The sequence below is a fragment of the Phlebotomus papatasi genome, chromosome 3 (assembly GCF_024763615.1).
Source record: "Phlebotomus papatasi isolate M1 chromosome 3, Ppap_2.1, whole genome shotgun sequence".
Lineage (NCBI taxonomy): Eukaryota > Metazoa > Arthropoda > Insecta > Diptera > Psychodidae > Phlebotomus > Phlebotomus papatasi.
Window position 1 is genome coordinate 40,697,327 of NC_077224.1, and position 19,728 is coordinate 40,717,054.

Genomic DNA, 19,728 nt, shown 5'->3' on the forward strand with positions numbered 1-19,728 from the left:
AATTTAAGAAAAATAATCATTATAAACAAAAAGCTTCTAGTTGTTAAGATTCACATTCTACCTATTCTATACGTATATTATCCAAGCTAGGGTCTGACAGCAAAATATTTATAATACCATGACTAACATTGCAAGATTGATTTATAAGTTAATATCGGATTCCGCATAATTTTGTGAAAACAGCATTTTGCACTGTCAGTTCCCAATGATATACTATAATGAAGATATTCTTTTCAAGGCCAATAAAGTGCCAAAATGTTAAGATTGTAAATTAATTTGCTTGCCAGACCACGAATTCTTAATTTTATTAACTAATGACACTAATAAAACATTAGATGTGCACATTAAAAAGATGCGAAATCTCTTTCAAAAGAATTGAATTGGGATAGAAGAGTTTATAAGGTATTGGAGGAGGCTTTCAGGCTTCACATACTACCCATACTACCTTCGAACACTTCTTTCCCATATTTCTTTAATGAATTTGACCTACGGTCTGATTAATTTTTTTTCAGGAAATGTGTGACTTAATACTAGGGTGGAGTAACCACTTATAGCTACTTTTAGGAAAAAGTGAAATTAACTGTATTATAGCTTTCGACCCCTTATAATCAAATAACTCAAATTTGACACAAAGTTACTTATTGGCTCTAGATTCGTCAAAACAAAAGTCCAACAATTTAACGCAGAAGTACCTAAAAAACTTATTTTTATTAACAATGCAAAAATAACAACTTCTCCGCCACTTTTTACCACTTTTCGCCAGTTCTGTAACCATTTCTCGCCACCCACTTGGAAAGGTTCAAACTCGATTACTTTGGGCAGTATAATGCAAAGAATACATTCAGCATTTCTTTTTCCTCATGATCACCTTATTATTACTCACATCAAATGATTTTTCTTCACTTTTAATTAAGAAATTAAATTATTAGACTATTGCAGAAAGTAAACAAAGCAGATTTGACAACTGAGAATCTATGATGTGAAGTTAGCGTCATCTGTTGGAAAGCTATGGCGGCAGGTGGTGAATCAATTTTAGAATATTACCACTTTTCGCCATGGCTCATTTTTACATAAAAATAATATATATTGAAACATTAACTAACTAAATATAAATTGTATGTATTCGTCGAATGTAATTAAATGTTCAATAGACAAATAATTTATTAAAAATCGGAAATTTTGTTCGATAAAAGTTTCATGACACTTACTATATTTGGTAAGAAATATTGGATTCGATTCACTTGCTTAAAATATTCCTCTAAAAAAATGCTTAAACATTTAAATTAAACATTAAATAAATTTCATCATTTTGACAAAGGTGTCAATAAGGGTTCCTTGTCGAAGAAGTGATCCTTCAAGAAGAAGTGTTTCGACCCTAATTCAATGAAATTTTCTCAAATATGAAAAATTATGGCGTGTACTTACACCTAAAGATTCGAAACGCTCATTTATGATGCTATTCCAATGAAAAGTGAAAAAGGAAATCTTTTCTTTATATTGGTTCCTGTGACGACTGTTTACCCTATAGTCCTCGTCGTGTTCCAAAACCACCAGTCATGACAACAACGAACACAGAGAAATGTCGTTTATACGATCTTCAGACCTAAGACCGTCCTCAGACTAGAGGTTTAGCCCAGTTCCCGAGGGTCTCAAAACCTTAAACGGCAACCGATTTTATTGATTTTTCAAAATGTAATAGGCTAGTCCCCGGCGAGTGGCCTTCAAAATTGAAGCCAATTTCTTACTTTCACATACAAATACGTATGGGAATTTTTCTGCACTCGTAATCGTTATGCTAAATATTTAAAAAGTGAGAAGTTTTTCCGTATTATAAGATACCTTTCCGTATGGAGGGATAAATATACTAAATTTTTGTTTAAATAAATTTTTTCCTTGGAGCACTGTGAGCTGAGTCCGAGATCAATTTAGGTATTGGCTTCAAATAGCTCCATATAAAAAGGCCAACTTTCCAGACGCTTGGTAATAGGTCATTTGCCCTTAATAAGCCAATCCTATGTCAAAATTTTCCAAAAAATCTTGACTGATAAGATATTAGAGAAGGTCTGAAGCCCGTATAAGGCTTAACGATATGGCTTAACTGCTTTTATTTCTTATCAATCAATTTTTGGAAAAATTTAGCTTAATATTGGATTTTTAAAAATAAATGACTTATTAGTTTCTCAGAAAACCAATACAATTGCTCGCTATTTAGGATTTTGATACCTTTGGGAACTGGGCTAAACTTCTAGTCTGAAGACCACTTTATCCAGAAGCAAGTGAGACTAGACCAAATTTCACCATCCCCTCAATTCTGACTTTATGCAGCAAACTAATCTTTTCGGTTTGGTGAAATTTGATTTACAGATAAATAATGTTGGTTAGATTGTTGAATTTGTATATAACTGATATTTATTTTATGTTGTAATATATGTTTTCACAACATCTGAGTCAACTTTAAGACGATCATTTGCCACTCTGAAGATCAATGTCAGACCTTCGCTGATTTTATTTAAAGCTTTCTGTTACATAAACTATTTATTTCACAATAAATCAATTAACTTTGCCTATTTAACATTTGTGCAAACACTCACCATTGATGTTTTGTTTTTCACGTAATGTCAAACGTGCGTTTATAGTTTAGCTTTTGCACAGCAAATTTGATTTTGAATTTAGATTTAGATTTATAGTGAGAGTAAAATGATGGGTGCGCAAACAACAGGAAAACCAAAATTTTCATCTAGCTAAATTATACTGATTGTATTGGTTAGTTTGCAACGATTCAGTCTTAATGATTTGTAAGTCTAAATTTAATCTAATATAAAATTTATATTGGACGCTGAATTTTTTTTACACTCAATTTTTCAAAATTATTTTTTTTTAATTAATTTCATAAAACTCGCAATGATTTTCACATTTATTATGTCATACGTGATAATGCAAAATTCTTTTAATCTTCAAATAAACGAAAGTTTTAGAGCAGGAAAATTACATGAAATCAAAAATTCCATTCTTTTTTTCTAAGATAATATTGCATAGGGGGACGTGGCGCACTTTTGAAAGTGGGGCACCTTTGAAATTGGGATTTTTCTCCTATGTTTAAGTGGAACTGAGCCATATCCTAATATTATTTAGCTTCTCAATCTCTTTGTGCAGCTAAATTATATCACGATAAGGCTCAACTTTATTTAAAAATATGTGAAAAATCCTAATTTCAAAGGTGTCCCACTTCCTCCTATGTCAATGCCACTTGTTCGCTCTTAAATTTAAATTTAGTTTATTGTGATGCTGAAAAGGAAAAGAAGAAGAGTACAAAGGAGTGAGATAAACATCTAAAACATATCTAATAAATAAGTGTGAGAAAAAATATTTAGAAATTTCGTTTTCAAAAAATGTTTCTGATCTAAAACGTATTAATATTTAAATTTAAATATTTGTGCTAACACACTTTATTTCTAAATTCTGAGATATATTATTTTACTCGACAATTAAAATTTTAAATTTTTCACGGTTTTTTTCTCTTAATTACAATTTAATTTATGTAATTTATTATTTAATTAATCACGAGATATGGATATTATATAATTTTTTACCGTTTTGAAATTTTCCTTGAGTGGAAAAACCATAATGATTAAAAATTGAGCTATTACATAAATATTATATTAATAAAAAATATTTGGCGAAGTTTTTTCAACGTCTTATGTCAATTCAATACAAAACAAACTGGTAAATTTTCACCATTTCATATTGTTCATAATTTTCATATTGTTGTATATATATTTTTTTAAAGTCACCTATGTGATCTTTACAAACTTATTTATTCTACTAGTAAAATGTTTATTTCAGGATTTAATTATTTTTTTATTAACATATTGCAATGTAATAGCTCCATTTTATTGATCTCTCATCTTCTAGAAAAAAAATAGACAACAATTTCCATTCAATTAATTAAACTCATTCGGATAAGTTTCAGATAGTCTTAACACCGCACAGGCTGTTTGATGTTTGATTTGATTCTGTTAGACTCAGGTGAAAAGTTGTCTCATGTATTCATCATTCAGTAAACTTGCATCTTTGGTGTAATATTAGCAATGAAACAAGAATGCTGCTAATTGCATTTCGATTTAAAACGTCAATATCAATTTATTGGCTCTTAAACTTACTCTATATGCCTCATAGATTAGAGTCAACTCAAATGTATGCAAAGAATAGATCATTCATGACCTGGTACAAGTTCTCATGAAATCAACAAGTGGTTGCTGCATCATAACGTGGAGAAGGTTTCCGGAGACGCCAGAATGTCTCAATCACCCTCCTCTTGGTCTCTCTTTTCCCACAAAATCCCTCCAATTTTTGTCCTGCGCACCAGGAAATTCAAAGCCCAGTAGCAGTTTGTGCTTTTTGTGGTCCACAAATGCCTTGTAGTGTTGATGGAGTTGTCCCCAAAAAATTGTGTATATCACTTAATTGGAGTCCAAGTTGCAGCCAGTAATTAATTCCACGGTGGTTTCCATGGCTGAGAACTTGCAGACTGCATTAAATTTGCATTCATGGGGTTATTGGTGACTTTTCGTGGCAAGTTGGAATGCAAAAAAGTGCCCAAATTGTGTTGTGGAATAAACAATTTTGAATGTAGAGCATCGCATTGCGACAGTTTCGAAGTTAAAATCCTCCAGTGAATTTTGATGAAAATTTTTGAGACTTCCAGAGGGAACATCAATATCTCTGAAGTACTATTAGAATTTCCTCTATTCCTCTGAATTTAGTTCGAACTCAGATATTTGGTATCACAAAATTTTTTGAAGCCTCAACGGAATTTCAGTGTGTTTCCATAATATTCAGCACTAAAAAGTTTATGGAGCTATCACATTGATAAATTTATATGCGAACAAATAGTTTTTAGATAAATATATTTGCTTTCAGAGGGAATAAGGAATTCAAAAAATATATAACAATTTTGCAATTCCCTCACAGGAAAAGTTATTAAAGATTTAACTACCGACAAAGGGGATACGAAGTACTAAAACATAATTTTCTTTTGAAAATTTTAAATAACATCAGTGGAAAAGCGTAATTCATTAAAAATATTGTCAATTTTAGATAAACTACCCAAGTGAAAGCATTGCAAAACACTTAACATCAAAAATTATTCAGTCGTAATTTATCTTAGTACATTCATGTTCTAAAAAATGTTTCCAAATTTTGAAATTTCTTCTATGCAAAATTTCTATTATTTAAAAACCCTGTGAACCATGTATGCTATTAGAAATACTTCACGATAAATTATAAGTTTCTCTCACTATTTATTTTAGAACATGTGCTAAATGTTTTGAAATTTTGAAATATTGTACATGCAGTAGTGCCACAGGTGGAATATCCTGTCATCTTATAACATACTATTAATGCGTAGACTACCCGATACACTTGACAGAGAAATTGAAAATTTATGTCACTACATGTATGTTCTAAATAATTTGAAATTTTGAAATATCTTCTATGCGAAAGTTTTACAAATTGAAAAATTTATGAAAAAGAATATAATCTGTATTCCATTCAAAATATTTCTTTAAAATTATAGGGGAAAGTGCTCTCCCTTCGAACGTTCAGGCCTTCGAATAATGTGAATTTCTTTTGTTTTTCGTAAGAGATTTACACTAAATTATCATGGAATTTTCAACAATTGATGATAAACCAACTAATATTTAATAGAAATGTGTAAGTCTCTCAGGAAAACCAAATAAAAATTGATATTATTCGAAGGCATAAATGTTCGAAGGGAGAGAACTTTCCCCTAAAGTTTTGCCACTAATTACTTTAGTACATGCATGAGCTACATGTTTTGAAATTTTTTAAATTCTTTTAATGGAATAGTTTATTAGATTAAAATTTCAGTCAACTTACAACAGACTATCCGGATTATTGAACAGAAAAAATGAAATTTTCTATATGTTTTATATTTAGTACGTGCATGTGCTAAACGTTTTGGGAATTTTAAATAATTTTCAGTACAATAGATCCATAGTTTAAAAATCATGTCAAATTATAATAGACAATCCAAAACAATTCACAGAATAAATGAAAATTTCTGTTGCGATTTATTTTAGTCATTTTAGTACATGTATGTTCTAATATTGTAGAATTTTAAAATAATTTCAATGCAATAGCTCCATTAATACAAAGTTCTGTCAACTGATAATACCAACTGCAAAATATTCACTATGCACCCTTCAGCTAGTCAACGCAATAATTAAAGTTGAGTGATGTATGATGAGCACTGCGAGTACGTCCAAGAAAATCCTGACACAGCACGTTGCTCAATAGCAACATTCCTCTATCGAATAGCATTTACGGTGCTCCATGCTTCCTTCTTTCTGGAGCGAGTTTGTCACAACAATAAATATTCCAGCGATTATGAGGTTCGTTCTAGTGTGAAATGTGACAAGAGCAATTAGTGCAATTTAGTGAAAAATTCTACATTAAAAAAAAAATTGCCATGTCAATCAATCATTTAAGCTCTGGATTTGGATGCAAAAACTTAGGACCACCTTTGTCTTGTTCGATTTATCTTATTTTCCTATTGTTTTTCAATTAGCACGGCAATCAGAAAGGAATTAATTTACACTTCACGGATTATTGAAATGATTTCTTGTAGATCATGTGTGAAGAGCGTGAAGGTTAAGTAATTTTCCTTTATGAGGGGTTATCTCAACATGGGAGAAAAAACGATCGTGGCATACAACTAAATTATTAACACATTTTATCGTATATCTTATTACAACTTGTAACACTAAAGTACACAATTTTACTAATTTATCCATCTTTTTTTTTTGCTCTTTCCAGAAGAACCACGAGAGCCAACCAATTATTCCAAAGTCGCAATCGGTGAGTGTGAAAATTTGACTTTTTAATTGAGGTGCACTTTGTAGTATGGTAATCAAGAAACGAATTTAAATTCTCTCACTTTTTCACTTTTTCGGTGTCTGTGAGACAATAAATTAGGATTTTCTGGCATTTAGTGGCTTTTATCAAGGGTTCTTCTGTTCCCATATCAATTACTTTGTTATTCAAATGTGATGGTGTCATGTGTAATTATTCTCTACTATGTGCTTTTTTCTACCATATAGAGGAAGTTGTGAAGATACGTGTCTTATCGTATGATCTTTCAATATGAAGAAACGACACCCACTGCTTTGAGGGATCTTCTCATCATCTTTTGGTATTTCTCATAGTGCAAATTACAGTTGATTAGTTCACGATACCTCGGAAGATTGCCTAACAAGTCAACCTTTCATATTTTTCCCCTTCTGCAATTTCTTAGCCACGTTACCTTGCCTTTGTCGTCATGTGAAGAATAGAATATTTAAGAAGTCGCCATCACATACCTAGATATTTTCACTAAATTTTCAGAATGCATGAACCTTATATAGACATTCAGGAAATTTTACTACAAGGCCTTAACAATTTTTTGAATGATTATGCAGGGGAAAGAGCCCATGCTTCGTATGATCCCAAGCTTCGTAATAACTAAATTTTTTCCTACACTGAGAAAAAAAGAGGCTGCGAATAACTTTTTTTCGTCATAACTTTAACACTTTTCGGGTGTAAAAATATATCAACATTTTTTAATGTTAATTTTACACCTTTTAAGGGTAAAATCAACATGAAAGAAGGTTAACTTTAACCCGTAATACACCTAAAAAGGGTAATATTTACACCGTTTTCGGATCAATACTGCAAGGTAAAATTAACATTTCCGGAATGTTATTTTGTCTTTTTCGGATTTCTCTCAGTGTATAATATCTCAATAAATGTAACTAATCGCAAATCACACCCATATTTTAAAAACTAGGAGATATTGCCCAGTTTTTAAAATATATTGCGGAGTCGGAATCAAATTTATTATTTTTTTATTTAATAAAAAGGTAAATCCGAGACAGATATATCATTTACGGGTACATTAAGTATTCATTACCGATTGTGTGCGAAGCATCCGGGTTGGAAATTTCAAGATTTTTCAAAATAAATCCAAATTCAAAAAAAGCAAATCGGTTAAAAATAGGCACTCCAAAGTAGTTTAACTTTGACTTCCGAAAATTCAATATCGAAATGCTTTTCGGATATAGGTGTCTAAGGACGAAATATTGACCATAACTACCTCCAAAACATATTCGAAAATTAAAAAAAAAATTCTAGGAGCCGTTTTCAAAATAAACCAAAAAACATGATATTGGTGGAGATGATGGGGGCGGGTGCAGGGAAAGAGAAAAAACTATCCTAAATAATATTGGAATATACGGGGAGGGGGTCGCTGAAGACCAGAAAGCGATATCTCTTACCGATTAGCATGACATGGATCTACCAGATTATTTCAAATTTTTATAATAAAACCCAGAAAGTAAAGTAATCCAGAAACTGCATACCAAAATTGTTATAATGCCAAATATAAATATCGCTATTTCAAATCAAGATAAAATCGCTTTATTTCAAAAGTTATTTTATGGTTTATTTAAACATGAAACATTAAAAGAATTATGCCTAATAAAAAATAGAGAAAATGAAATTAAAAAAAAACTGCTGATAAAGCGTGTGTTAAGATTGCACCCAAGGAACACGGAAGGTTACAAGGATACAAAACCATCTTACTGACCGAAAGGACAATTCAATGATTTTGTCTTTTATTTGTAAAGTGAATTAAATAAGTTGATAAGCATAAGAGAATAAGAAATAGGGTTTTGATTAGTTTTCCTGGCTTGAGAACGATAAATTTTATATCCCAAAGGTGTTAGATCTTTAGATTTTCTTTTTTATGTTCGAGTCGAAAAATACAATTGGTACCGAAGATTATTAATCAACAAGATCATAAACGACTCATAAAACTTTCCCCCAAGAGACTTGAAGGACCAATGTATTAATTTTAATAGCATTCCATTAAGTAAAATATACCTTTGAACTCAAAATCTTGAGAAGGTGTATTATTCGTTAAATTAAATAACTCTTTCTCTGCAAATATTTTGTGGTTTCGACAACATAGAAAAGCATTTGATGTTTTGAAGCAAATGTCGGTGCCACAAATAAAGAATCTATTGGCGTTTCTGTTTTTTTTTGTGTTAGTTGCAGAATTTATGGGGAACTCCAGTGATGGACATAAATCCAAGCAATTGTACATTTAGCAGAAAAAGCTGATGTGCGGTAAAATTCAAATAAAGCAAAATTGCGAATAAGAGACAATATGCCACTTGAGAGGAAAGTTAGCATATTCAAATAACTATTCATTGGTTTCTTTCACCATTCTATTCACGAATGGATACTCGAGAGAATTCTCAGGAGGGTTATTTTATTTGCCTTTCCCATGAGTGTAAAATCATTTTAAAGTGCAATGTTCTGCAATGTTTGTCAATCAAATTGCCACAAACTCTTGACACTTTGCATGGCATAAACCAAATGATTATCCACTGAACCCGCCCATGTTGGCTCATAAATCATTGGCATGTGATTATTGTGTGAGAAATGCTTTTAAAGATACATCAGAGATTAAGGGTGCTATAAACTTCTTTCTCATTATCGGTTATTTTTTTTTAACTCTTTTTGGTTTCTCACCCAACAAAACAATTTTTCCAGCTCTACTTTTTTTTTAGAGTGTGGAATTAAAAGGAAAAATCTGGTATCGGTAGCTTAAGGCGCTTCTTCTTTCATTTATGAGATAAATTAGTCTCTGTGAAATGTGAGCCAAAAGATAAGAAGACGTTTTATGTGAAACTCGCGAGAATTGCATGTAACAATAAATAATCGATAAATTCACGCGCCTTTGATGTTAGTATTTTCCTTAACTTCTCTTTATTGTCCAGACTTTCGATTATTTTTTTTATTATCTCCACTCGCAATCATACACTTAAAATAAAATTTATATGCAATATACCCCGTGATAATCTTTGAGGATGCATTGTTGCTCTCCTGTAGTATATAATACGGTATAATATGGTTTTAAAGCTGGTTTCTGTTACTAATTCCATTCATATGCAATATAATTGAATGAGATCGTCCCCTTAATGAAGTACAATCCTGAACAACAAAGTGAATGAATATTTTTATCGTTTCTTTTCCATCATGTATTTCAATCTCGTGCTTTTATTGCTAAAATTACACATTTACGCAGATTTTACCATAAATTGACGGAATTTATTGAATACAGAGTTGCAAAATTTTATTAATACTGGTTTATAGATTACAATTGAGAAAAAAAGACTGATATCAGATGTATTAAGTGAGTGGAATTTATTATTTCTTGTTTGAAGGATTAAAATAAAACAAGTTCAGAAAAAAAATCTCTTTTTAATTTATTTTTCACTTAAAAATTATATAGTTGATTTTGAAGAGAATCCAAGAAAATTTACCAAGTTTGAAATTCTTATTTAGTTTAATTCTCATAAAAATATCGGAAGAAAAATTACTTGCAGTTTTTAGCGTTCACTAGCATCTTAACGTTGATAAATAATCTAGAGGCATAACATCTTGGTTATTGTAGGATAAATTAGCAAAAAATACAAATGAAAAAAAACACAAGCCACATTATTAGCCAACAACGCTAAATTTTCAATCAATTTAGTTTTATAGATATTACGTAAAGTTTGTACACTGAGAGAAATCCAAATAAGTTAAAATAACATTACGGAAATGTTAATTTTACACTGCATTATTGATCCGAAATCAGTGTAAATATTATGCTTTTTAGGTGTAGGGGAAAGTGGTCTGCCTTTGAATGCGGCAGCCTTTGAATATTGTAATTTTTTCACTTTTCTTTAAAGCATAAATTCTTTTCTATTAACTATTAGATAGCTATTCATAATCCTCACAAGTCATCAAAAAATGCAGACCCTAGCTCTTATTTTCTAGGTGCTAGGGCAAAAAAACGAATCTGAGCTCTAAACTGTAATTTTGATGTTCCACAATTCATGTGTTTTTTCATAATTAAAATAATTTTTCGAACAAATCTTCTATTGTGAGTCATAGAAGGTTATTCTTGGATGGTATTTCTCCAAATACATTTTGATTCAGATGAGACAAATTTTGTGAGTGATAAAAGTTTGCAAATATTGCTCTGCGGCAGCCTTTGAATCTTAATGTTGTGTGCCTTTGAATCCTCTCTTTCCATGCATTGAAACATCTGACAGCTTCCTGTCCGGAAGCAGAATAGAACTCCTACTTTGGTCTGACGAATGTCATACAAATACTTATAACATGCTATCTTGCTCCGGCCGGGATGTTTCAAACTGACAATTGTCAACTTCAAATGACGTTTTCTTATAAATTTTCCAGTGAAAAACAATGCTTCAGAAAAATGTAAAAAATGTTGTTGTATAATGACTTGACTACAGTGATGGTTTTAGTGAGTGCATTAGGGTTCATGCTAATTAATTATGGGCCATTTCATGTTACAGCCCTAATATTCTCAGTAAAAAGATTCAAAGGCTGCCTCAACTACATTCAAAGGCAGACCATGCAGGCTGCCTTTGAATATATCGACATCACATTTTCAAGTTCCTCACCAGGAAAAACTGAGGACTTGCGAGTCCTGAATGGGGTAAGCATAGAAGCTTAATGAACAAGAGAATATTTCGGTGTAGTGAAAAGTAAAACTCATGTTGTAGTTTACTCTGAAAAAAATCTCAAATTTTGAACATCATTTTTCGTTCAAAGGCAGACCACTTTCCCCTATTAGGGGTTAAAATGACCCTTTTTCATGTTCATTTTACTCTTAAAGAGGTGTAAAATTAACATTAAAAAATGTTGATATATTTTTACACCTAAAAAGTGTTAAAATTATGAGGAAAAAAAGTCAATCGCACCCCCATTTTTTTTAGTGTACGACGACAGAAGACATATCCACTAAAAATCGTTACTTTTTTCAGCAGGGGAATTCTGTAACAGTATGACAATATCATATAATAAATTTAAAAATTGTTATGTGATAAATTAGAAAAAAAAATCGAAAATTAGATTTATATCAATCACTAAAAGCTTCATGGAACTAATAGTATTGCCAATTCGATAGGCACTGGGTTTTGATATTGTCTAGTTCCCGAATTTTCCACGAAAATTTATCATATGACATTGTCATATCGTTACAGAAGTCCCCTACAGGGCTAATGTCAGCCCCCTGAAATAATCTGTAAATCAAAAGGGGAAGAATTCTTTACTAGGTTTGATATGCTAAACGGAAATTTGATGTAGAATTCTTCCTTTAAATTAATATTACAAAATTATACCAAAAACAACTTTAGATAGAGAAAAGCCACCTTCGGGCGACTCCAAGCTTCAGACAATTTAAGTTTTTTCTATCTTTTTAATGGATTTAATTCATAGTTCTTTTCAGAAAATTTGAGACATTTAACTAACTAATAAAATATAATACAATATTATAAAGAATTAAATTCATTGAAAACGTATTGAAAAAAAAATAATTGTTTGATGCTTGAGTTGTCTGAAGGTAACGCGCTTCCCATATTTTTAGAACATAAAAATTAAGTTGTAATTGTTACTACCTCTTCTATCATACTTCATGTCTCTATCCAAAAACAAAATTTCTTCAAATTCTCCAAAAAAAAATGTTCGTTTTATATTTTCATCACGCAAACATGGTACAACCTATAATTATAAATTCTTTCCTAACACCTCTACAAATGTGATCTATTTCAAACATCATCCGAAAAGAGAATTTAATAGATCAACGCTCTAGCAACCAAGATAATTAATTTTTTTGCTCTTTAAAAGACACCAAAATCTTTGGAGCAAATCCCTGTAAGATTCGAAAAGTAAAACACTTTTTTGAGTACTCTCTTGTGCCCGCCCCGTAAAAAAGAGGTGAAAAAGAAACAAATTGATAAATTGTGGGACAATTTATCGAACATTGAACTGGAGTTTTTGCCTCCGGCATGCTGACAAATTGTTCAAATAGCATTCTTTTGGATGAAAAAGAGGACCACTAATTGAAATTCGTTGCCAAAATTGTAAATATTTTGACGAGTGGCCTTCTTTCTCACCTTCCTTCTTCTTTCATTTTTCTCAGTAATAGGGGAAAGGAGGGCCGTAACAGATATTATTTAGAATATTGTTAAAAAATTATGTTCTGTTAACCTTTCTTATAAAGTGGCTGTAGGATCATTTTAAATTCAATTTCATGCAATTTTGCATCATTTATAGTTTTTCAATTTTGATTCAAATTTAGCAAACACGGCAGCCATTACGCCAAGAGCTTTCGCATATCCAAGATATCAAGATAAAGAGATTGAACAAATGATCGTATGACATTCTTATAATCTTAGATAACTCCCTTAATTGCACTTTAGAATCGTTCAACACAATATCGTTGATTTTTCAACGCTTCCTGAAATATTGACATTTTTTTGGCCGAACTGATCATTCGCGTCATTTTTGTGTGTGCTACCAATGCTACCACGCCTAAGTCCCGAGAACCTAATCTGTATCATCCCAGCTTTCGTTTGGATTATCGTTTTCTTTCGTAAAAGTGTTAAATCAAAAAACGAAATTCAGAATTTTTCATTTTGAGAAAGCCCTTAGGTAGGTTACTTACAGCAGCTGTAACATGAGAACCAAACTGTTAAATCGCTGTCAAATTTTGACACCTATCATAAAAGTATAAAAGCTCTCTTTGTGTCATCCTACAGAATTATTGAACGCCCTATTATGCCAGAAAACATTTTGATTTTTAATAAAATTTATTAAAATTTATTAGAAGATTCTAATGTCAAAAAATAGAAAGTTTTTGTAGTAAAAATACCAAAAATTAATGCAAATGATCTGAAGAGGATTTCAAGACCTTGCCAAAGACACCAAAATTTTTGCGATCAGTTGAGACATTTGACTGTAAAATTTTAAAACAAAATCTCTGTTGAGAAAAATCAGGGGCATGACATTTCCTATGTTTCCCATATGTTTCTAGCGCGCCGTAAAAACTTTTGGGTTTAGTAGCTGTTTTTTGTCAATGTAGAATGAATTAGCAAAAAATATAAATGCAGAATAAAAGCCAACTTAATATTGAATAGGCAACCGATAAGCCCAAATTATCAACTTACGTAGTTTTGAAGATATCTCGCGAAATGTATACGAAACCTGAGAAAAATTTACACTAAAATCGGTCGCATTTTTCAGAGATAATGTCACCCCCTAGAGAAAAATTGATCTACAAGGCAGCCATTTTAAATAATTATATAAATAACCTATCCTCACCTGTAGTTTATTCAAAAATATATATTCCTGTAGGGGAATTTTGTAACGATAGAGTGGAGTAACCACTTATCGCCACTTTTAGGAAAAACTCAAATTAACTTAATTATAATATTTTTAAACTCCTATTACAAAGTAACTTAAATTTGACACAAAGTTACTTAGATAAGTTGTCTATAGATATATCAAACTATCCCTAAATTTAACGGTGGATTACTTAAAAAAAATATATTTTTATTAAAAATTCAAAAATATTTATAGAAACCACTTCTCGCCACCTACTTGAAAAGGCCCAAACTCAATTATTTTGGACAATATTATTAAAAAATATATTCAGCGTTGCGTTTTCTTCCTGATATCTTTTATATTACTCGTATTATATGATTTTTCTTCGATTTAACTATAGGTGGCGAGAAGTGGTGACACCACCCTATGGCAATATAATATGACAAATTTAAAAATTATTTTGTAGTAAATTAGAAAAAAAAATCGAAAATGAGTTTTATATGAATTATTACGAGCCTTATAGCTCCTTGCATTGACAATTAGATACTCACCGCGTGCTTTAATATTGTCTTGCTCCCGAATTTAAAACTTAAAATTGTCGTATGACATTGTCATATCGTTACATACTTTCCCCTACTGGTAACATCTTCTTTTATAAATTATTTATTTTAATTCTTAACTTAGCACAATTGTTTGTTCGAAACTGCCCTCCTATCATCAACAGCAGATGACTGTGCCGTGCATGCAACAATAAAAGGTGTAAAAACGATTTTTTTGCATAATTATTCACTATCGTTCTGGCTGAGATTGCAATAATTGCTATATAGTAACTTGTTTCAAGCGACATAAAATTTTATTTAATTGAAACAAACAGATGGAAAATACACATTGAAACATTTAATTACATCTTGATTACCCTAAAGGCATTTTTTTTCTTGGTGTATCATAAATGTTTGCATTTCAATTTGCCGCTATGAGCACAATGGAGTAAAATAAAAATATATTCTGAACTTCAAGAAATCCATAGAATTGCTCTTTCGGAATAATGCAGAATATTGATGTGAATTTTTTAGCCATTTTCACCCCATCTCACCCAAATAAATAAAATGATATGGGGGCCAATAAGCATATAAAATGGTCAATTTAAAATACGGCTTATCATAAAAAAGAGCGACTGGACAATGATGTCCCACTGAAAGTTTTACCACAGTAATGGGGCAAATATATATGTGGTTGATTTTAAAAGCATTGAGTTTTTGCATAAATATCCATAATAATCGGAGGCACGGTGCGTAATGATAAAATATATCTCGTTTGGAGGCAAAATTCTCTCATGGGGTTGACATTTGGTATTTTCGAAAGGAGTTTGATCGTGTTTTCACCTCTTTTGTTACATATATATGAGCAAAATACATCATGTAGATAAATCGTGGCTGCTCCCACGCAATTTTAGTATAGTGTGTGTTTAGTTAGAAAATTGATGGAATTTCTGAGTCACATTTCTCCCTTCATGTGATAAATAATGATGAATGGGAGAATTCTCTTAAATCCACTTTTGCACTATACTTTTGAAACTCAACATTGCTGTCAATATTATTCACGAAAATGATTTAAAGCATATCGGCAAAAATTCCTCCATCCCGACAGAGAATTAACAGTTTATTGGTTTATTTCATGCACTTAAATAAATGGTTATTTTATTGACTTAATCACCAATATTTTGTCGACCAAGTGAAGAGTGATTGTGTGCGGAACTCACCTTATTGAATAAGTACACCAATAAATAAATTATTTGAGTAATTTCTTATTCTCTGATTGACCCAATATTGCAATGTTAAGGTCAAGGTAGCTTACCTTCCAGCTACTGTCTTTAGTATCCGTAATTTACACGTGTCTACAACTTTGATATATTATTTGAATGATCACTTTTTCTTCCATTTTTTTCAATCATCTAAAGAAATGTTAAAATACATAACATTATTAATTTACGTGTAATTTAAGTAAAGTAATAAAACAATAAAATTCCAGTCAAGATTAAGTTTTGGGTTATGCTTAACCTTTCAATAAATAGTTTGACTTTTATGTTTCTGACCGTGTTCACATCTTTAAAATTTACTTATGCCATTTTCATAAGAAACGATCAATTACCATTGATGGTTTAAGCCCTTTGAGGTTAAGACCGGCTTCATACTACATGTTTAGCCCAGTTCCCGAATGTCTTAAAACCTTAAATTCCGAGGAATTTTATTTCCTTTTGAGAGCCTAATAGGTTTTTTGTCCTTAATAATCCAATCCTAAGTTAAATTTTTCTAAAAAATCGTAATTGATAGAAAAAAATAGAGTTATTAAGCCACATATCTAAATCTTAGGTCTGGAGCCCGTATAAGTTTGGTTTTTCACAGTCGCTAAATTTGGATTTTTTTTTCAATATCTTTTTCTCCCATTTAGTCGTACATTTGGACAATTTTTATACGGACTTCTGTCCTGAAGCTTAGCAATATGGCTCAACTTCTATAATTTCTTATTATTCATAATTTTTTCATGAATCTATTAGATTCCTATAAATCAATAAAATTTCTTATTATTTAGGACTGTGATACCTTTCGGAAAATGGGTAGAACTTCCTGTCTAGTCTAAAGTCCGCTTTCCACTGATGTTAAAGTATTTTATTGCTGACTCGAGTATTATATTATATTCAGTTTATTTAAAAAAAGGGACAGATAATCCTAACCGGCTTATGTAGGTGAGATTCTTAACGTGAGCTAACTCGGAGTGCATGCAAATTCGATTTGGAGCTGAAGTTGGGAGACGCCATTCAGTTATCTTGAATCAAATTCGTGAAATTATACAAATTTTGTATTTAAACCAAAATATCAAGGATTTGGATGAACTGATAGAAAAGTGATATATGGATGAAATGTAGACCAGAATGTTCTCTATAATTTTCCCATAGAACATGATCTCATCGATTACTCAGAAGCCAAGATAAGCGAGGTTTTTTGTTTCTTAACTCGTTTTTTCATCCAGAGTGCCCCAAGTAGTCATTTGTTGAGCTTCAACTATTTCAAAGAATTGTTGTATTTTGTGGGACTTTCCATTTAAAACCCTATTTTAAGTGTCTTGGTGGAGTAGAGGCAGTCAAATTGGCATCTGAGTGATTTCAAAGCGTTATTATGGGAAAAATCATTTTTTTCACACTTAAACGGCAAAATCGGAGTGATAGCGTAGTCTGAGCGGAAAATGATGTATGGACGAAATGTAGAGACAAACGTGTTCTACAATTATGTCGAAGTAATCATCAAAATCGGTTTAGCGACAGTCGAGATAATTGAGGTTATGTGATATTGAAATTGGTTTTTCGACTGTGGCGCCCCTGGTGTTGGTCCCACGAAGTTCAAATATTCTAGAAAGTTGTAGCATTTGGTGAGATCTTTCGTTTAAGCCCTCACTCATCAAAATCGGTCACATAGAACCGGAGATATGATTTTTTGAATTTCGTGAACTTTGACCCCTAATATCTCCGGTTCTGTTTTAACCACAGCGCGCATACGCACCATTTTGGAAACGTCCTAGACTGGACTACAACATACTAAAATTTCATTAACTTGCACAATGCCGTTTTTGAGAAAAGTGACTTTGAATTTCGATGAATTTTGACGCTATCACAGCGCCACCTGTGGTGACTTTTTGAACTTCTATGTGAAAGTGCTCATCGAGACGAAACCAAAAAGGTAAAATTTAGGTCGCTATGTTAATTAGAACCGGAGATAGAGGCCGGTCAATGTTCGAACTTTGACCCCTTATAGCTCGGGTCAGGGGTTATGGATCGACTTAAGGTTTTTTTTGTTTGATAGGTATAATCAACGGCTACAACATACTAAATTTTCAGCCCGATGCACAATGGAATTTTTGAGTTATTTAACTTTTAAGATTTAAAATTTTTTTTTTTAAAAAGCGCCCCTAGCGGTGGTTTTATGAACTTGCGATGTTAGAAGGGGAAGTGGCATTTCACGAGAGCTTTCCAAAAAGCCCTCACTTTTTAAATTCTGACAATTAGAACCGGAGTAATGGCCATTTTAAGAAATTTTTTTTGGACCCTTATAGCTCGGGTCAGGGGGGTCGGGGGACCTTAAGTTTGGTATTGATGGAAAGCTCTAAGGCCCAGCTATAACATACTAAAATTTGAGTCCGCTGAATGCCATAGGGGCGGAGCTATTGAGAAAACAAAAAAAGGGGGGTCTTCAAAATGGCGGAAGGAGGGGTGGGGGGTGGGGGGTCTATGCACCAAGTTGCAATTTTCACCCGATATATAACCTTTGCCGAAAACCGCAAGTCGATATCTTTTTTAGTTTAGGAGCTATTAAGCTCCAAAGAGCGGCCGGCCGGCCGGCCGGCCGGCCGTCCGGCCGCTCTTTGGAGCTTAATAGCTCCTAAACTAAAAAAGATATCGACTTGCGGTTTTCGGCAAAGGTTAAATATCGTATGAAAATTGCAACATGGTGCATTGACCCCCCACCCCCCACCCCTCCTTCCGCCATTTTGAAGACCCCCCTTTTTTTGTTTTCTCAATAGCTCCGGCCCTATGGCATCGAGCGGGCTCAAATTTTAGTATGTTATAGCTGGGCCTTAGAGCTTTCCATCAATACCAAACTTAAGGTCCCCCGACCCCCCTGACCCGAGCTATAAGGGTCCAAAAAAATTTTCTTAAAATGGCCATAACTCCGGTTCTAATTGTCAGAATTTAAAAAATGAGGGCTTTTTGGAAAGCTCTCGTGAAATGCCACTTCCTCTTCTAACATCGCAAGTTCATAAAACCACCGCTAGGGGCGCTATTATTAAAAAGAAAATTTTTAAATCTTAAAAGTTAAATAACTCAAAAATTCCTTATGCAATCGGGCTGAAATTTTAGTATGTTGTAGCCCTTGATTATACCTATCAAACAAAAAAAACCTTAAGTCGATCCATAACCCCTGACCCGAGCTATAAGGGGTCAAAGTTCGAACATTGACCGGCCTCTATCTCCGGTTCTAATTAACATATCGACATAAATTTTACCTTTTTGATTTCGTCTCGATGAGCACTTTCAGATGGAAGTTCAAAAAGTCACTACAGGTGGCGCTGTGATAGCGTCAAAATTCATCGAAATTCAAAGTCACTTTTCTCAAAAACGGCATTGTGCAAGTTAATGAAATTTTAGTATGTTGTAGTCCAGTCTAGGACGTTTCCAAAATGGTGCGTATGTGCGCTGTGGTTTCAATAGAACCGGAGATATGAGGGGTCAAAGTTCACAAAATTTAAAAAATCATATCTCCGGTTCTATGTGACCGATTTTGATGAGTGAGGGCTTAAACGAAAGATCTCACCAAATACTACAACTTTCTAGAACATTTGAACTTCGTGGGACCAACAACAGGGGCGCCACAGTCAAAAAACGAATTTCAATATCACATAACCTCAATTATCTCGACTGTCGCTGAACCGATT

The 19,728-nt window shown here is 32.3% G+C and overlaps 1 protein-coding gene across 27 annotated transcripts in view; it reads left to right on the top strand.

Annotated features, from left to right (window-relative positions):
* Positions 1 to 19,728, top strand: part of LOC129805674 (tensin-2) — a 253,929-nt gene that overhangs the window by 167,725 nt on the left and 66,476 nt on the right. For all 27 annotated transcript variants that reach the window (XM_055853723.1, XM_055853735.1, XM_055853738.1 and 24 more), the window contains one exon: positions 6,838 to 6,879. In XM_055853723.1, coding sequence (XP_055709698.1) covers positions 6,838 to 6,879 — 42 coding nt within the window. The remainder of the gene's footprint in view (positions 1 to 6,837; positions 6,880 to 19,728) is intronic.